Genomic DNA, 16,572 nt, shown 5'->3' with positions numbered 1-16,572 from the left:
CTCGGTATTCAGATTCCGGATTTTCGAATTCGCCTACTCTTGAACATTTGTCTGTAGTCCCCAAACGAATACTCACGTGCCTTTGCACTCACTGGTAGGCGTGCACGTGCTCAGGGCAGTTAACGATGGGACTGACCCAGTGGGCACCCTTCAGCTCAGGTTGGCGAGGCAGCGCTGCCTTCTCGTTGCAGCTCTCACACTGTGTACACACATCCTTTCCACAGTCTATTCAGTGCCACACTTTTCACGTCTCTGTGCTACTTGTGGTGATTTCGCTGTCCCAAAGGGCCCCAAAGCATAGCCCGAAGGTCCTAGCCAGCATTCCTAAGTGAAGGAAGGCTGCCATGTACCACAATTAACTACAGTCTGTCGTAGCTCGTTTTCGTTATAGTGCTGTTGGCTGCAAGACCAATGTGAATAGGCCCACTATACATTAAATAATGTCTCTACAAACAAAATACACAGAAAACCTGATTATATTTTGATGGGTTGATGAAAGTGTTGTGACAAGACACTTGTGGCAACCTGACCCTGTATCTCCCCCAGGATCAAGGCTGAACAAGGTGTTCGCCAGTTCAGTGTTTGTGATGACTTTGTGGGATGTAACCAGTGCAAATAAGGATCGAGTGTGGAAATAAAGCTTTCAAGATTAATATAAAAATTAGTGGTATAATAATAGACATGCCTCCTCATTAATTAAAAACACCTACGGTGGGTCTCATAACCATGATTTCTAAGTAGAGCAGGAATGACATTTGGAGATGGATCACTTATGGTCGTGTGACAAATCATACACATTTAGCGGCTTACAACAATGCATTTATTAATCTCAGTCTCTGTGTGTCAGGGGCACGGGTGCAGCTTAGCAGGGTGCTTGGCTCAGGGTGTGACTATGCTGCTATCAAGGTCTCAGCTTCAGTCTCACCTGAGACTGGGGGCCTCTTGCCAGTGCTGGTTTTAGCAGAATCATTGCGGCCTCATAGAGACACCCAACTCTTCAATTTGACTCAGGTCTTCTGACCACCTTTCTAATCACACGAACTCTCCAGTGATCTTGTCCATTTCGTGGTCTATGACCTAATGCAGCACTGGCCAACAGAAATATAACATGAGCCATAGGTGTTATTTAGAATATAATAGTAGCCCCATGAAAGCAAAGTAAAAAAGTTAATTTAATTTTAACAATAATTTTTACTTACCCCATTTATCCAAAATAGAATCATTTTAACATGTAATCAATATAAAAAATATGAATGAAGTATTACAGATTCTTTTCTTACCTGAAGTCTTCAGAATCTGGTGTTTTACAGCCATAGCTTATCTCAGCTAAGACTAGTCATGGCCCATTACTCAGTTGTCCCATGTGGCTGCCATCTTGGAGAAGGCAGAATTTGACACTTGAGACTCCCCCAGTTTTGCTTCCAGCCCAGACCTCCCCCCTGTACTCTCTGTGGTGTGGAATTCGCTCAGTCGTATCCAATTCTTTGCGACACTATGGACTGTAGCCTGCCAGGCTCCTCTGTCCATGGAATTCCCCAGGCAAGAATACTGGAGTGGGTTGCCATTCCCTTCTCTAGGGGATCTTCCCTATCCAGGGATCAAATCCTGGGTCTTCTGCATTACAGGGAGACTCTACCATCTGAGCCACCTGGGAAGCCCCTATACTCTATACCCAGTGACATTGGTTTATTTCCTAATGTTGTAGAGAATGTGTTATAATTTTTCCTTCTTCATAGCAACACAAAAGCAAAAGTAATTGATTGGGTTAACTGGAAATCAGAAAAAAAAAAAAAAGATAAGACACGAAAACCCTGCTGAAATATTTGGAGAAATAGAAAAGAAAAAAAAATTCCACACAACATATAAAGATCAAGATGTGGGTTCAGATAAAGTCTCTGCTTTTCAACAGACAACATTAAGAAAAGGAAAAGACAGGTCACAGATTGGGAGAAAAATGTAAAGTCAGTATACCTGACAGAGACCTGTATCTATAAAGAACGTTTACAGTTGATGAATAAGAAAACAACTCTGTTTGCAAAAATACACAAAAGACTTGAGCAGACACTTGACAAAAGAAAATACACAAATAGGGGAACTTCCCAGGTGGTCCAGTGGTTAAGGACCCGCCTTCCAATGCAGGAGATGTGAATTCCATCCCTGGTTGGGCATCTTGCAGCAACTACTGAACCCACATGCTCTGGAACTTGTGCACAACTAAAACCCGAAGCAGCCAAATTAGAAAAAAAAAAAAATATATATATATATATATATTTTTTTTTTTTTTTTAGAAAGAAAACATGCAAATAGCCGATAAGCACACGAAAACATGAAAAGGTGCTGAATAACTTGGCGGTCAGGGCAATAATGCAACTCACAACCAGGAGATAATCTCTTCCTACATAGGAGAGTCGTTAAAATTATAGACTGATTTTATCAAGTGCTGGAGGGGATGTGGAGCACCTAGAACTCTCACGCATCACTGATGGAAATGCAAAACGGTAGAACACCATAGGAAACTTTGGGGCAGTTTCTTATCAAGTTAAACATACACCTTGCATAGGACGCAAGCATGTCCTCCTAGATTGCCCCAAGAGAATTCAAAGTGTACATCTACAGAAAGGTTGGGACACGATGGTTTATAGCCACTTTATTCATAACAGCCCCAATCTGGAAACCACCCAGATGTCCACCAAGAAGAAAATGTGATCCAGCCACACAATGGAATACTCCTCAGCAATAAAAAGGGTTGGACAATCGTTATATGCGACATGAACGAATCTTGAAAACATTATGCTGAGAAAAACAAGACAGGCACAAAAGAACACATACTTTTATCGGAAATTTTAGAAGCTGAAAAGATACACTATAGTAACAAAACACAGTAATTGCTTCTGGGGTTGGGTGGGAGGGCGGTGTTGACTAGAAAGGGTCGTGAAGGAACTTTCTAGGGTGATGGATACATTCCACAAGTAGCAGTTACCTTCATTCAACAAGTAACTTTTTCTACAGGTCGAGGGAAGCTACCTGGAGGATGTGGCGACTGAGTTGTGTCGGGACTGACTCATGACCGCCAGACGAAGCGGGTGGGTGTTCCCAGAGTGGTAGGACTCGGCAAAGGCCAAGTGCTTGAGTGGGGTCACTGGGTTTAAAAAACTTGTAACAATTAAGTAGAGGGCTAGAGATTAAATACCTCGATGCCTGAGTCCCATTTCTGACTTGATTCGGGATCCTGGCCAAGACCTCCCTCTCCTTGAGCCTCTCACTGCTTCAGTTTTCCCGCAGGAAAATGGGCACAAGCTCCTTTATTCCCCCTTGGATTCCCTACAAACTGGGAGAGCCACAGAGTGGACGATGAGTGACAGTTTGTTTGAGCCAATCTCTGAAGCCTAAAGCCTGCTTTCCTTTCTCGTGGGCCAATCGTCACGTTCTCCTTGCGGCCAGCCGCTTGGTGAAGGCAGGCCGAAAGCCTCATGACGTCACATCGTTAATAAACCAATAGCAGCTATTAAGAGGCGGGTACTTTTGGTGATAGTTCTATTTCAAGATGTCCGCTCAGCGCAGGGTCCGCCGGGAAGCTTTGAGGCGGTACTGGAGAAGGGGCGGGAACTCCCAGTAGATTCTGCCCAATCGTCAGTCGCGCTTCTTGCGATAGACGGGCAGTCTTTCCCATCCCCGTCGACTTAAGGGGGCGGGGTTCGGCACGCCAGACTAGGCGGGCACCTCAGCTTTGATGGGCGTCTCCTTCGCCCAATGGCTAAATGGCATTTCCACACAGGTCACCTCCGCTACCAATGAGATCTCCTGGCGGGGTCGCGGTGGGCGGGCCGTGGACCCTCCGGTATAAGGCGGTCCCGGGGGAGTGCGGAGAAAGGGGGGGGTCTCGGCGGCCGGAGGAGGAGTAGACGCGGGTGAAGATGGCGGCAGCCGAGGCCGCGAACTGCATCATGGAGGTGAGCGCCAGGAGCGCCGCCGGGGGCGGGGGGCGGTTTGGAAGTCGGTGTTTTACGCCTCCGCCGTGGGGAAGGGGCTCTGAATCGCCGGATTGGGGTTGAAGACCCCCGGCTGTACGGAGGGGGGCGCCGCGTGCTCCGTGTCCGAGGATACCGTTTGAAGTGCGGGTTCCTTAGCTTTCGGGGGCCTGAGGCGCCACGCCAACGAGGGCCTACTGCCCCCTCCCACGTGGAGGAGGGCTGGGGGCGCTTCCGGCCTGGCCCCCACGTGGCCGCGGCACGGTGGGTGGGGAGGGGGTGTGCCGTGCCCGCTGGCCCGGCGGGTTCCACGTGCGGGACAAAGGCCCCGCCCCCGGCCGGGGGAGGGGCGCCCCGGGGGGGGGGGCGGAGAGGAGGCTCGGACCCTCCCTCCGAGGCCCCCTGCCCTCCTCCCCGGGGATCGTGACAAGCACCTCGGGGTGGAACTTACGTGGGGACCTCCGCGCAGTAATGAGGCTCTTGGGAGGGACAGTGTGTCTCGACCCTCAACAAACCCCTTCCTGGGACCAGGGCATCTGCTTAGGCATCCGTCCAGGTTTCGTGCACTCTTGCGTTGGGACTGGAGGAAGACGAAGAATTGGTTCCCTCTGGGACCCCTCCTACCCTCCAGTTTCTTGTCTCTGGATTCTCCCCCTCTTTGGGAGCTGGGGGGATGGGGCATGCCCCTGTGACCTCCCTCTGGTCGTTGGGGGGGCATCGAGCTGAAGGAGATCTTTCCCGATTAGGCGCTGTGCACCCCCTTGTGGCCATTTCTGGGTGTGTGGGCGGGACATCTTTTTCATGGGGCGTGTCTCCAAGCCCCCCTCCCCGTCGAAGCCCTCCCGGGCGAGGGAGAGAGAGGGAGAGAGAATCTGTCCTGGGAAGGGGGTGTGAGGCAGTGGAGGCAGCGGATTTACCCTCTTCTGGCCCTTCCTCTCCCTGGGGTATTTGTGAAGGTGGGAGGTGACTTCCTCCTCCCCGAACCCCTGTTTGAGGGTCTTGAGCCTGCTTGCGTGAAATGGTGTCCTGTGAGGTGTGATTCTCTTGCAGCTATGTGGGGCTTGTCCTGATGTTGTGTCTCAAGCGCTCTGGGGGCATGTCTGGCGGTGATGTCGGTGGTGTAGAGAAATGGGCCCCCTTGGGAAGTCCCCTCACCCGCCGTCTTTCTGTATCCGCGTCATTCACTGGCTTGGGGAGGATGGAGGTGGGGCTTGGAGCCCAGGGGTTATGTCTGTGATTTCACGCTTCTTGGCGCCTGGAGAGTGCTTGCATCTGGAAGAGCTGTAATCTGTTTGGCCCTCGTATTCTCGCCTGTTAGCTTGTAGCAGTCTCAGGAATGGGAGATGAGGTCCCAAGATGCATACCTTGGGGGGCAGCCCCCAGGAGTCACTCCAGTGACACCCCCCCCCCGCCCCGCCTTGGCTCTCTGCTAAACAGGGCCTTCTTGGCTGGAGGAAATATCTTCCTCAGAGGGGGCTCCAGGACTCGGCCCCTCCCCTGGGGAGTTTCGGGGCCTGAGATGGTGGTTCGAATGGGGAGTAGAGGGGCTTGGGGGGTCCAGGGTTTGGCCTCCTCCGTGGGACTCTGCCCTCCTGTGCAGAGGGTCATGATCAGGAGATTGGTGCTCCCTTGTTTTGTTTGGGACTCCCTGAGTCCCAGGCAGGAGCTAGCAGCCCACGTGCCAGCTCTGCTGGGGGCGCCTGTGTGCCACACCTCCTTTCTGGAATCCTCTCAGATGAGAGACTGCTTTGCAGAGGTGGCAGATGCCCAGTGGGTACACCCTGCCAGTCCCTTCCCCCAGCTACGAATGGTACCCCAGGATGAGGCTTTGTGTCAGGAAGTGTCATCTAATCTGGGGAGATTAGACGGTGAGGGGGAGTGACAGCTGGCAGTGCCCTTGTGCCCGGCGGGTGCCAGTTCCTTTGGCCTGGATGGGGGAGGCGCGTGTGCTCAGGTGCCTGGCCCAACAGGGGCCGTTGTGGGGGCAGGCCGCCATCTCTCCAGCCGCAGCTGGGACAGAACCCCCTCCCTGCTCCCCCCACATCTCCCACACCCCTGTTGAAAACAGCCTTGCCTCTTTACTTGTTCCTTCTCCCACCACTGCTCACAAAGGAAAAACAAAATTGTAGGAAACATATCTTTCTCCCCCAAGAGCCAGAGTCGCCTGGCCTGGCCCTCCCCTAGCCTGGCCCTCCCCTAGCCGCTCCCGGTAGCTAATCCTTTCTCCGTGTTACTCTCTCCTAGAATTTTGTAGCCACCTTGGCTAATGGGATGAGCCTCCAGCCGCCTCTTGAAGAAGTAAATATCCTTTTGTGAGACCCCTTCCCACATACACATATCTCCTCACATGTCAGGCCCTTTTTAGTGGTCTGACTGATCCCTCTGGCTTCAAATCACTCTACCCTTGGCCCCGAAACACTTAGTCCAGACTCCGTCCAGGTTTTGGCCCCCACCTGGCCTCCCCCAGTACTGTGGCTACTTCCTTAACTCCATTTACAGCCCCCCACCCCACCTTTGTCTTTCCCCGTGTCTGCCCTGCTTCTGCCTTCCTCTCCCCTCCCTTCCCCAGCTGTGGGCTGAGCTAGAGACGGGGGCAGAGAGACTGGAGAGATGGTAGGCCTGGCTGAGGTATTGGGGGTGCCCTCCTGGATGGTGTTCTGGGGGTAGGGGGTTCCTGGGAGAGGCAAGACGGCAGCTGGGGGCTGTAGGGTTGCCGTGGTACGGTTTGGGGAGTGTTCTGTATACTCCACGGAGCAGTAGAGACCTGCCTGGAGGCTTCCGAATCTGTGGGGAGCCCCCAGATGTGACCCCATTTGCTCCCATTCACCCCCTCCCAGGTCTCCTGTGGCCAGGCAGAAAGCAGCGAGAAGCCCAACGCTGAGGACATGACGTCCAAAGATTACTACTTTGACTCCTACGCTCACTTCGGCATCCACGAGGTGAGTATGGACAGACAACTCCTAAGGCTGCCGAATCTTCCGGGGGGTCATGTTGGGGAGGGCTGGAGCTTCATCTCTGACGCATGCGCACTCCCTTCCCTGGCAGCGGGCCACCCCCTCTGCGCAGGCAGAGCTCACACTCCGGGGTCGCCTCGCGCAGCCGTTGCCTGGGAGACGGGGTTAGCCTGGCGCTCTACCAGTCCTCTCCTGGGAGGCCGCCGTGGGAGCGCGCATGTGCGTCTGAGACGTCAGCCTGAGGTCAGGGCCTACCGGTCTTTGCCGCCCTCTAGTGATCGGCAGCGGCACTGTCCCCCAGCGGCTCGAAAGTCTTCTCCACCCCTTTTGCATGTGGTGGAGGCTGAGGTCCCAGAAAGCAGCAGAGATGGGGTGGGAAAATTTTTCTCTTTCCTTTTTTTTTTAATTGTTATAAAATATGCATAGCAAAATTTACCATTTTCACGTGGGCGGTTTAGTGGCTTTGGCTTACTGAGGACTTTTTAAAGTCAAGGCTCTACAGGGAGGCGGCAAGGGTAGAAAATGCCTAAGATAGGATTTTGGTCCATCCAGTCCAATTTCATGTAGGGAAACTGAGGCGTGTGGAAGGCAAATAACTTGTCCCAAGGGGACTAAAGCAGGTTTGAGGACTGAGTGCTGGTCCTCAAGTTGATCAGCGTGTTGGAGGCCAGGACACCCTGGTTTTCGGGACGCCAGTCCCCTCATGATCTCTTTGTTCCCACCCCTGCCAGGAAATGCTGAAAGATGAGGTCCGCACCCTCACATACCGCAACTCCATGTTTCACAACCGGCACCTTTTCAAAGACAAGGTGGTGCTGGACGTGGGCTCGGGTACAGGGATCCTCTGCATGTTTGCCGCCAAGGCTGGGGCCCGCAAGGTCATCGGGGTGAGTGTCCTCGGTGGCCAGCCGGGCCTGGACCTAGGGACGGAAAGGGGGCCCCTTGGGGCTCAGGGATTGGGTGGAGGGGAGTGGGGGCGGAGGGTGGGACTTGGGGGTCTCACCCTCCCTTCTTCCTGGGCCCCCAGATCGAGTGTTCCAGTATCTCTGATTATGCGGTGAAGATCGTCAAAGCCAACAAGTTAGACCATGGTGAGCCCAGGAAGAGAACGGGGTCTTTGGGGAGGGAGCGGGGGATCCCAGCTTCCCCGGGGCCCCTCGGCAAGGGAATGGGGGCCATGGAAGTCAAATTCAGGCGTTCATCCCCTGTGGGCTCTGGGCTGCCGACAGCCCCAAAATCCAGCCTTCTCAGAACCCATCACCTGATGAACCGTCTTAGAATCTGCATGTCGAAGTCACAAGCTTAGTGCTTCAGTCTTTTATTTTAAAAAAAACAAAAAAAAAAGTTCAAGAAGCATCTTGAGTTTTTTCAGTGAGTGATAGAGTCACGTGGTTGGCACATGAGGCCCATAGTAAGAAGTCTCCTGCCCGCCTCTCAGCCACTCTTCTCTAAGTGCAGCCAGCTCTCCCTCCTGGAGAGGTTCATACCGGTGAACAAACAAGCGTGCGTATGGTTCTGCATTCACGTGCTGGTTTTTGACACAGATGGTGTTTCCTATGTGCCCTTTGCGATTTTCGCCTGTGTATCGTGTAGTTTAGCACCTGACACGATGTTGAGAGGATCTTGCTTTTTGATGACGGCCATCCTCTATTTGCACATACACCAGCTCTGTTAACCAAGTTCCTGCTCATGGGCATTTGAGCTTCCAAGACTTCCGTCCCCCACGTGTAATGTCATCATCAGTCATATATGAACTAGTGTTATCTGTGAGGTCAGTTCATAAAAGTCGGGTTGCATGGATCAGAAGTGGAAGAAAGTTGGGCAGAAGGTGCCACATTGCCCTTCCCACCTGCAAGGTTTGAGGGGCGGAGAACATGGGAACGTGGGGTTTTTTGATATGAGGGCCCTTGGCATTCTAGAAGCTGAAGGGGTTTTTTTAAAAAAAAAAGAGAAACTAGTGTAATGAATCCTCAAGTTCCCATCACTCAGCTTTAAATACCTCCTTTTGAAGCAAATTCTTTTTTTTTTTGCAAATTCTGACTATAAATCCTGCCATGTGTCTCTAATAGATAAGGCTATTTCAAAAAACATGACCACGGGAATTTCCCGGCAGTCCAGTGGTTAGGACTGCTTTCACTGCTAGGGCCCCACTTCGATCCCTGGTCAGGGAACTAAGATCCCACAAGCTACACAGTACAGCCAGAAAAACAAAACATGACCATGGCTGTTAGCGGCAAAATCTCTTTTTTAAAAAAAATTTACTTTTCTGCGTCAGGTCTTAGTTGCAGCATGTGGGATCTAGTTCCCTGACCAGGGGTTGAACCCCAGTCCCCTGTATTGGGAGCACGGACTCTTAGCCACTGGACCACCAGGGAATCCCATGGGCTGACTTCTAGTAGATTTCAGGAAGGGCGCTGCTCTGCCCCATACAAAACCCTGACCCAGAACCAGGTTGTCTGCAAATGGTTTGGCACCAGGTTCCCCATGAGTGTGTGAGGCGTGACGGGTAAGAGGGTGGCCGCCTTTCCCATTCCGTGTCCTAGAGTGAGGGGCTGTCTGCGCCGGGTCCTGGTCCTGCCTGTTAATGGCAAAATCTTAACGTCCCCTAATACCTGATTCATGTCAAGTTCTGTTCCTGCCTCAGAAATACCCCGTGATGAATGAATTTTAAAACTTAAGTTGACAAGGTGTGGCTTCAGCTCACAGAGTTCTTTAAAGATGCCCCAACACAGCCCCCAGCCCTTCCTTGAGAAGACAAGGCTGTCCCAGTGGGGTCCCCAGGCCCTGGGGTGTCCTCACCGCCCCCAGGGGAGGCAGGCAGACAGCTGTCCTCGGGGCTGGTGGCATGTGCCCTTGTCTGCCCCACAGTGGTGACCATCATCAAGGGGAAGGTGGAGGAGGTGGAGCTCCCAGTGGAGAAGGTGGACATCATCATCAGCGAGTGGATGGGCTACTGCCTCTTCTACGAGTCGATGCTCAACACTGTGCTCTATGCCCGAGACAAGTGGCTGGTGAGGCCCCCGGTGGGGCGGGAGCAGCTCGTGCAGGCTGGGGTCCTGCTGTTGAGCCGGTGTGGGGGTCCAGGCAGAAAAGGAAAGCCATGCTCGGTACTTCCCACCACGGGGACTGAGTACAGGGGCTGGAAGACATCTACACGGATGTTGGGAGGCCCACGGGCAAGATGGAGGAGGCCCAGTACCAGAGGCTAGACAGGGACAGGGAGATGGTGCTGGAAAAGAACCACAGCAGGCCAGAGGGATTAGGAGGGACTATGGACCCAGGTGCTGTCACAGCAGGCCTCCCAGGGAGCTGACCGAGACCTGAACCCTGGACGGGGAGGAGCCACATGGGATCTGAGGGGCAAGGCACACTGGACAGAGGATTTCGGGCAGTGCAAAGGTCCTGGGGCAGCAGCGAGTTGGCTGTGTAGGGAACCTGCAGTGGAACGAGGATGGGGAAGGAAGTTGGAGGTGAGGGGTGGAGGGGTCTATGCAAGTCTCGTGGGACCTCATGGATGTGTAAGACTGCTTTACTCCTCAGAGGGGCGAGGTTAGGACGGGGTCTGACTTAGATGCTCCTCAGAGCCATCAGGCAGCTATCTGGGGAGTAGGCTGAGGCTGGGGACCAGTGAGGAGGCCACAACAGGGGCCCACCTGGGAAATGCTGAGCCCAGACCAGGGCGGTGTCGGGTGGATAAAGAAACAAAATGGGGCAACCTTGCCCAGTCCCCCCATCCTTCACGCCCTTGCCCTGCTCCCCGTAGGCACCCGATGGCCTCATCTTCCCAGATCGAGCCACGCTGTACGTGACGGCCATCGAGGACCGGCAGTACAAAGACTACAAGATCCACTGTGAGCTCGGGGCCCGGGGAGCTTACGGGGTGGGGACTGGCTGGGTGCCGGTTACCTCGTGGGCTCACCGCTCCTCCCCGCCTCCTCCCCAGGGTGGGAGAATGTGTACGGCTTCGACATGTCTTGCATCAAAGACGTGGCCATCAAGGAGCCCCTGGTGGATGTGGTGGACCCCAAGCAGCTGGTCACCAATGCCTGCCTCATCAAGGTGAGCGGGTAGGGTGGCTGGGGGTCGCTCAGGGTCAGCCCAAGAAGAGCCAGCACCTGGCCCATGTGTGGGACCGTGAATGCTTGCTTGTTCGAGGTCTCTGGAGCTTATATAACACACGTGGGTCCCTGATATACCGACAGCCATCATTTTTTGAGGATCCCCTTCTCAACCCCAGTATCAACTCTCACAAGGATACGGGAGGCAGGCCAAACTGGGTGGAGGAGGGAGTTTGTGGACGGAGATGGGGAGGGGCAGACGCCCTGACTGGGCACACCTCCGTGGCCTGAGGCAGGACCCCCAGTTTTACCCTGAGCAGTCAAAGGATTTTAAGCAGGGCTGTGACGTGATCCGTTTCTAGGCTGTCAGGCTGTCTGATAAGGGGTGTGGGAGGAGAAGGCGGGAGCCATGGAACCCTGTTAAGATGCTGCCACAGCGGAGTGGGGACACTGGCCGGGGGCAGGCATTGGAGAGTGGAAACTGGGCGATTCTCCAAGGAGCGGTACTCCTTCTAGGAGGTCAACCTGTCAGATTCGGGGTTGGGGTTTGGAGAGCAGGGGATCCAGCCGGGCCCCCAGGTTTGACCGCTGGGCTGGAGGTCAGGGAAGGGGGCTCACGAGGCTTTTCCCGCAGGAGGTGGACATCTACACAGTCAAGGTGGAAGACCTGACCTTCACCTCCCCCTTCTGCCTGCAAGTGAAGCGGAACGACTACGTGCACGCCCTGGTGGCCTACTTCAACATCGAGTTCACCCGCTGCCACAAGAGGACCGGCTTCTCCACCAGTGAGGCGGGGTGCAGGGGCGCGGGCACAGTGGGGCCTGCGACAGGAGTGGTCAGAGGGAGCCCCGGGGGCCTGGAGGCTTCTGACAGCAGCTCTGCCGGCCAGGCCGAGTGCACGGTGCTCCAGGCTCTGCGCCCGAGAAAAAGCCCGTCCCAGGCTTGATCGGGGTGAAGGGACCACAGTCACTGCGCAGTCAGTGGGCTCTGGAGGGCGAGGGGGTCCCGAGGAGGGAAGGTGGGGGTGGGGAGGGACAGGCGGCGAGCTGGGTGGGCCGGGCTGATGGCGCCCACGCCCACCCCCAGGCCCCGAGTCCCCCTACACTCACTGGAAGCAGACAGTGTTCTACATGGAGGACTACCTGACGGTGAAGACAGGCGAAGAGATCTTTGGCACCATTGGCATGCGGCCCAACGCCAAGAACAACGTGAGGCTCTGGGGCAGCTGGGGGGTGGGCTCGGGCACCTCTGCCTGTTCTGGGGCCCGGGGACCTCTCGGCCCCAAACCCACCAGCTAGCCTGCTTACCCTCTGTTCTGCAGTCATCTGTCTGGCCTGTGCCCCTCACACTCCCACCCCCGGTCTGCCTGTGACCAGTTTCATTGAGCACCTACTGGAAACCAAGGGACCCCAGGGACCCAGGCATGATCAGGCCGGACCCCTGCTGTTCAAGTTCTAGACACAGGAGAGTCATGTCAGTGCCAGCTGGTCATGACTTCTGTGCTCAGCTGGGAAAAGGGCCGGCAGGTACTGGAGCAGATGGAGACAGGGCCGGAGGATATCCTGGCCCAGGAGTGGGAGCGAGAAAGGAAAGGAGGGCTGTTTCATCTGCTGAGATGTGGCGGGGAAGCAGGTCTGGGAGAAAGTCAGGAGCTCAGGCATGGGTGGGAGGACTCCTGGGTTGGCGGGAGGAAGGTCTGGAAGTTGAGGGGCGTGGCCTGAGCTGGAAATGTCAGTGGAGCGGGGAGTGGCACTGCCTGAGCTTGGATGGAGGGGAGACCCCAGGGTGGCCCCACTTTCTAAGTCAGGGAGGTAAGAGCTGGTTTCAGCAGCTGTTCTCAGCCAGGGATGGTATTCCCCCCCCCCCCCCCACGTCATTGTCTGGAGACATTTTTGCCACAGTTGAAGAAGGGGCACGGCTGGCATCTAGTGGACAGGCAAGGGAGCCGCTCCGTGTGCAGGGCACAAGATAAGACTCCCTCACAGGAAAAGAGTGGTCTGGTAGCGAAAAGGCTGAGAAAACCCAAACCAGAAATTGAAAGAGACCCAAAGAGGGAAGAGGGACCCAGGAGTGACGTGCAGTCAGGTCTGAGGAGGGCATCAGTTCTTGAGGTTGTTGGTGGCTTTGCCCCAGTCTTTTCAGGGGTTGCTGGGAGCCCAGGCCACAGGGTGGGCCCCAGGAGGGTTGGCCTCCAGGAAGCTTTGGAGGAGAGGAAGAGGGGGGCGGTGGGGTGGGGCCCCAGAGTTTTTTGAGAGGAGGAAGTTTGCTAGAAAGAGGTTTGTTTCTTGTAAAAGAAGAAAGAAATAACTTTTGCTGATAGGGTTGGTTTTGATAAAGGAAATCTTAACGATGCAGGAGACAGCAGTTGCCCCTCCCTTCCCTCTCCACCCCCCACCCCCCAAGGCAAGGGATTGGCTGGGTTCCAGGTGGTTTTGAGGACGTCACGTTGAAAACCTCATGGGGAATCGGGCACCCCGGGTCAAGGCAGATGCTGGGTGTGGGAGCAGCAACACGGCGTCTCCAGGGAGGGGGTGTGGACCACTGGGGGCCTGCAGCACCTCTGGCGGGCTGTGCCGTCCTCCCCCTTCCCCTCGCTGCCCTCTGTCTCTGCCTACCCTGTCCCAGCCCCCCTCATGGCCGCACTCTCCCCACAGCGTGACCTGGACTTCACCATCGACCTGGACTTCAAGGGCCAGCTGTGTGAGCTCTCCTGCTCCACTGACTACCGGATGCGCTGAGGCGGCGCCCGGCTTCTCCCACCCCAGCCAGGCTGGCCCTGCAAGGGCCCAGGGGCTGTGGCGTTCTTAGGCGGTTTCGGGGCTCCCCCTTCCTCTCCCTCCCTCCCACAGAAGGGGGTTTTAGGGGCTGGGGGTGGGGGGGGCACATCGTGACTGTGTTTTTCATAACTTATGTTTTTATATGGTTGCATTTACGCCAATAAATCCTCAGCTGGGATGGCAGCTCAGCTTCCTGGGGGGCACGGTGGGGTCAGGGTTCTGTCTGCAGGTGTCCAAACCACCCAGGACAGAGAGACAGCACCCGCTGGTGGCTTCAGGTCTCTGTTACCACTTCTGTGTCTCTGGGTCTTGCTACCTTTCCCCAGCCTCCTGGATTCCACAGCCTCCACTCTCAAGTCCCACCTGGCCCTCAGCTCACTCACAGGGTGGTCTCCACTGGCTCTCAGAGTCTGCCCCCCGCCACCCCCATCTAATGTCTCCTCCTGTCACAGGGGCCTCTGCCGGGCTGGGGGAGGGCTGGGGTGTGGATTTCCAGCACAGCTGGCCTCTGAGGTTTCCCAGAAGCCCTCTCTCCCGCCTTCCCCCATCACACACATTGTTCCTCTTGGGCTGTTTTTTCCTGTCCAGGACCCTCCAAGGCCAAACCAAGGCTGATTGGCAGTGCCTGCTGCCCTGCCCTCTCCACCTGGGGAAACTGAGTCGGGGGTGGGAGGGCGGTTCTTTGTTGGGGTGGCTGCCTGCTTCCTCCCTCAGCCTGGCTTGGAACTCAGGGGGTTCCCACCATCTGCCCCACCTTGGAGATGCACACTGAGACCCCACTGGCCTTCACCGCTCCCAGTGACTGGCTCTCCAGCCTCTGCTGCAGACGTGGTACCTGCGCCTGCCCACCCTGCCCTTCCCAAGGCCATGTCCCAAAGTCACTGGCCCCCTAGGTCTCTGTCCACACGACCTGGATCACCCTAGACAGAACCCATGACCTTTCCATGACCTTCCTACGGCTGCTTCAGTACAGCTGAAATGCTTGGCCTGCTGGCACCCCACACCCATCTGCACACATTCCTCTTCTACCAGCATGGTGTTAGGGTCCAAGCTGACTCCACGACTTGAGGTGCCTCAGTTTGCCGCCTGTCCCAATTGTCAGTGCCCCGCATTGCCCAGCCCCCGCCCTGGAAGTCGCCTGTCCCTTGACATTGCTGTGCCAAAACAGCAGAAGAGGGTGAAGTCGCGCCTTGCAGCATCCCCGCCCCCAGTCCTTTCCTGGAAGCCCTAAACTGCGTCGCCACTCGCAGGTGTCGGCTGCCCCGCCCCTCCTCCTTCCGCCTTAAAGGGGTCGCGTCTCCCGGGGCCTCCCAGGGGCATCGACGGCACCACGGGTCCCGTGAGGTCTCCTTGGCCGTGGTGCGGGAGGTGGGCATTCCGAGTCCTAATCCTGCCCTTCTGGCGTGGTGTGGCTCATTCGGCCTCAGTTTGCACGGTCTGAGAAGTGGGGCCGCCCTGATTTCCTGACGCTAAAGAAGGCGCTCAGGGCATTTTCCAGGCCCGGGGAGGGGGCGGGGCCGCACCCCGGAGGAGCCGCTTCGCCCACCAGTTTCTCAAACGCCGGTCCGCCCCACCCCCACGATGACCACCCACATTCTCTTGCTGTTGCTCGTCGCCTCCTCCATCCTGGGGGACCCGGACTCGGCGGGCAGGTGAGAAACGCCGAGGGCAGCGGGGACGGGGCGGGAGGGAGACCGCGGTGGGTGTGCGCCCTCTCTAGGCCGTTTTCCGCTTCAGTGGAATGGGAAGTTGGCCAGGAAACGGGCCCCGCCCGTCTCGGAGTTCTGGGTACCCCCCGAGCCCCCTTTCTCGGGTGGGGTGTTTGAACCCGGTCTTCTCCCACGCTCCATCCCCAGGCGGTCCCAGCCCCAGGTCTCCCAGCAGCGCGGGCGCCTCTGTTCCCTGGGCACGTGCCAGACCCACCGCCTGCCAGAGATCATATACTGGCTCCGGTCTGCCTCCACCAAGGAGCCCTCAGGGAAGGCTGGCCGCAAGCCTCAGGATCCCCACAGCTACGGGCGCCGCCGGCGGCGCGAGGCCAGAGTCCCGCTACGTTTCCAGGACCCCAGCCTGCGGCAAGGCCAGCGCAATGCCCACCTCGCTGGCTGATGCTGGGCACATCTCTGCACGTCCCCTGACTTCAGTTTACCCATCGTGTATTGGGGCCGTGACCTCAAGTTTCAAGACCCCCTAACTCCACCTCCTCGGAGGGAGGGCTGGGCTGGACTGGGCTGGACCCACGTGCACACCGGCCCCAGCAGGGACAAAGAATATTAACGACCAGAACTGAATAAAACGAGAGTTCCGTGTTTCGGTCGGCTTGTCTGTGCCTATTCTGGCCTCCCAATTTGAGTCGGGTCTCTAATATATTTTCCGCTTTATCCAGGCAAGTCCACCCCCCAACGGAAGCCCCTCTGATTAACTTGAATCCGACCCGCTGTAGCACCTCCACGCCAACTCAGTCCCTACAGCTGCATCTCCCGTGGGTGGTTTTGGTGGGTCTACCGGACCCCAAAGCAGTCCCCTCCCTCCCCTGGGTGGTGGGGCTGAAATTCGCTCCGGCTCCCACTCGCGTGGGCTGAACTCTAAGCTGAGCTTCTTTCCTCGAAGAGAAAAGAGAGAAAAGAGACAAAGAGTGGACTCCGGAGCCGAAGAACATGGGGTTCGGAGGAGAGGTGCTGCGTAGAACAGGGGAGGCCCAATGGTGGAGAATCAGGCGGGTAGGAGTCTGAAGGCAGGGGATGCAATGGAGGGAGAGGATTGGACGCTGCAATTTGAAGGGGGCGGGAACTGAGCGAGAATTGAAGGGGGCGGG

General features: G+C 56.1%; 2 protein-coding genes and 1 long non-coding RNA gene across 5 annotated transcripts; 2 read left to right on the top strand and 1 right to left on the bottom strand.

Annotated features, from left to right (window-relative positions):
- Positions 1-797: 797 nt before the first annotated feature.
- On the bottom strand, positions 798-3,348 carry LOC106701298 (uncharacterized). Its single transcript, XR_001351776.2, has 3 exons — positions 3,191-3,348; positions 1,281-1,374; positions 798-1,088 (listed from the first exon to the last, which is right to left on the bottom strand). It is a non-coding gene; the product is annotated as an uncharacterized lncRNA (long non-coding RNA).
- Positions 3,349-3,796: 448 nt separating this feature from the next.
- Positions 3,797-13,935, top strand: PRMT1 (protein arginine methyltransferase 1). Of its 3 annotated transcripts, none has more exons than XM_005905002.3 (10): positions 3,797-3,950; positions 6,806-6,907; positions 7,654-7,809; positions 7,950-8,013; positions 9,791-9,933; positions 10,686-10,773; positions 10,866-10,981; positions 11,615-11,765; positions 12,067-12,188; positions 13,635-13,935. In XM_005905002.3, exons 1-10 carry the CDS (start codon positions 3,915-3,917, stop codon positions 13,716-13,718), a joined length of 1,062 nt encoding a protein of 353 aa, XP_005905064.1. In that variant the 5' UTR covers positions 3,797-3,914; the 3' UTR covers positions 13,719-13,935. The 3 variants fall into 3 exon arrangements, with proteins under 3 accessions (XP_005905064.1, XP_070243431.1, XP_070243432.1); XM_070387330.1 differs by lacking the exon at positions 3,797-3,950 and adding an exon at positions 6,225-6,266; XM_070387331.1 differs by lacking the exon at positions 3,797-3,950 and adding an exon at positions 6,563-6,581.
- Positions 13,936-13,962: 27 nt separating this feature from the next.
- Positions 13,963-15,866, top strand: ADM5 (adrenomedullin 5 (putative)). Its single transcript, XM_005911820.3, has 2 exons — positions 13,963-15,409; positions 15,614-15,866. Exons 1-2 carry the CDS (start codon positions 15,339-15,341, stop codon positions 15,864-15,866), a joined length of 324 nt encoding a protein of 107 aa, XP_005911882.3. The 5' UTR covers positions 13,963-15,338.
- The last annotated feature ends 706 nt before the right edge of the window (positions 15,867-16,572 follow it).

This window comes from Bos mutus, chromosome 18 (assembly GCF_027580195.1).
Source record: "Bos mutus isolate GX-2022 chromosome 18, NWIPB_WYAK_1.1, whole genome shotgun sequence".
NCBI classification, from domain to species: Eukaryota; Metazoa; Chordata; class Mammalia; order Artiodactyla; family Bovidae; genus Bos; species Bos mutus.
This window is presented reverse-complemented; position numbering and strand designations above follow the sequence as displayed.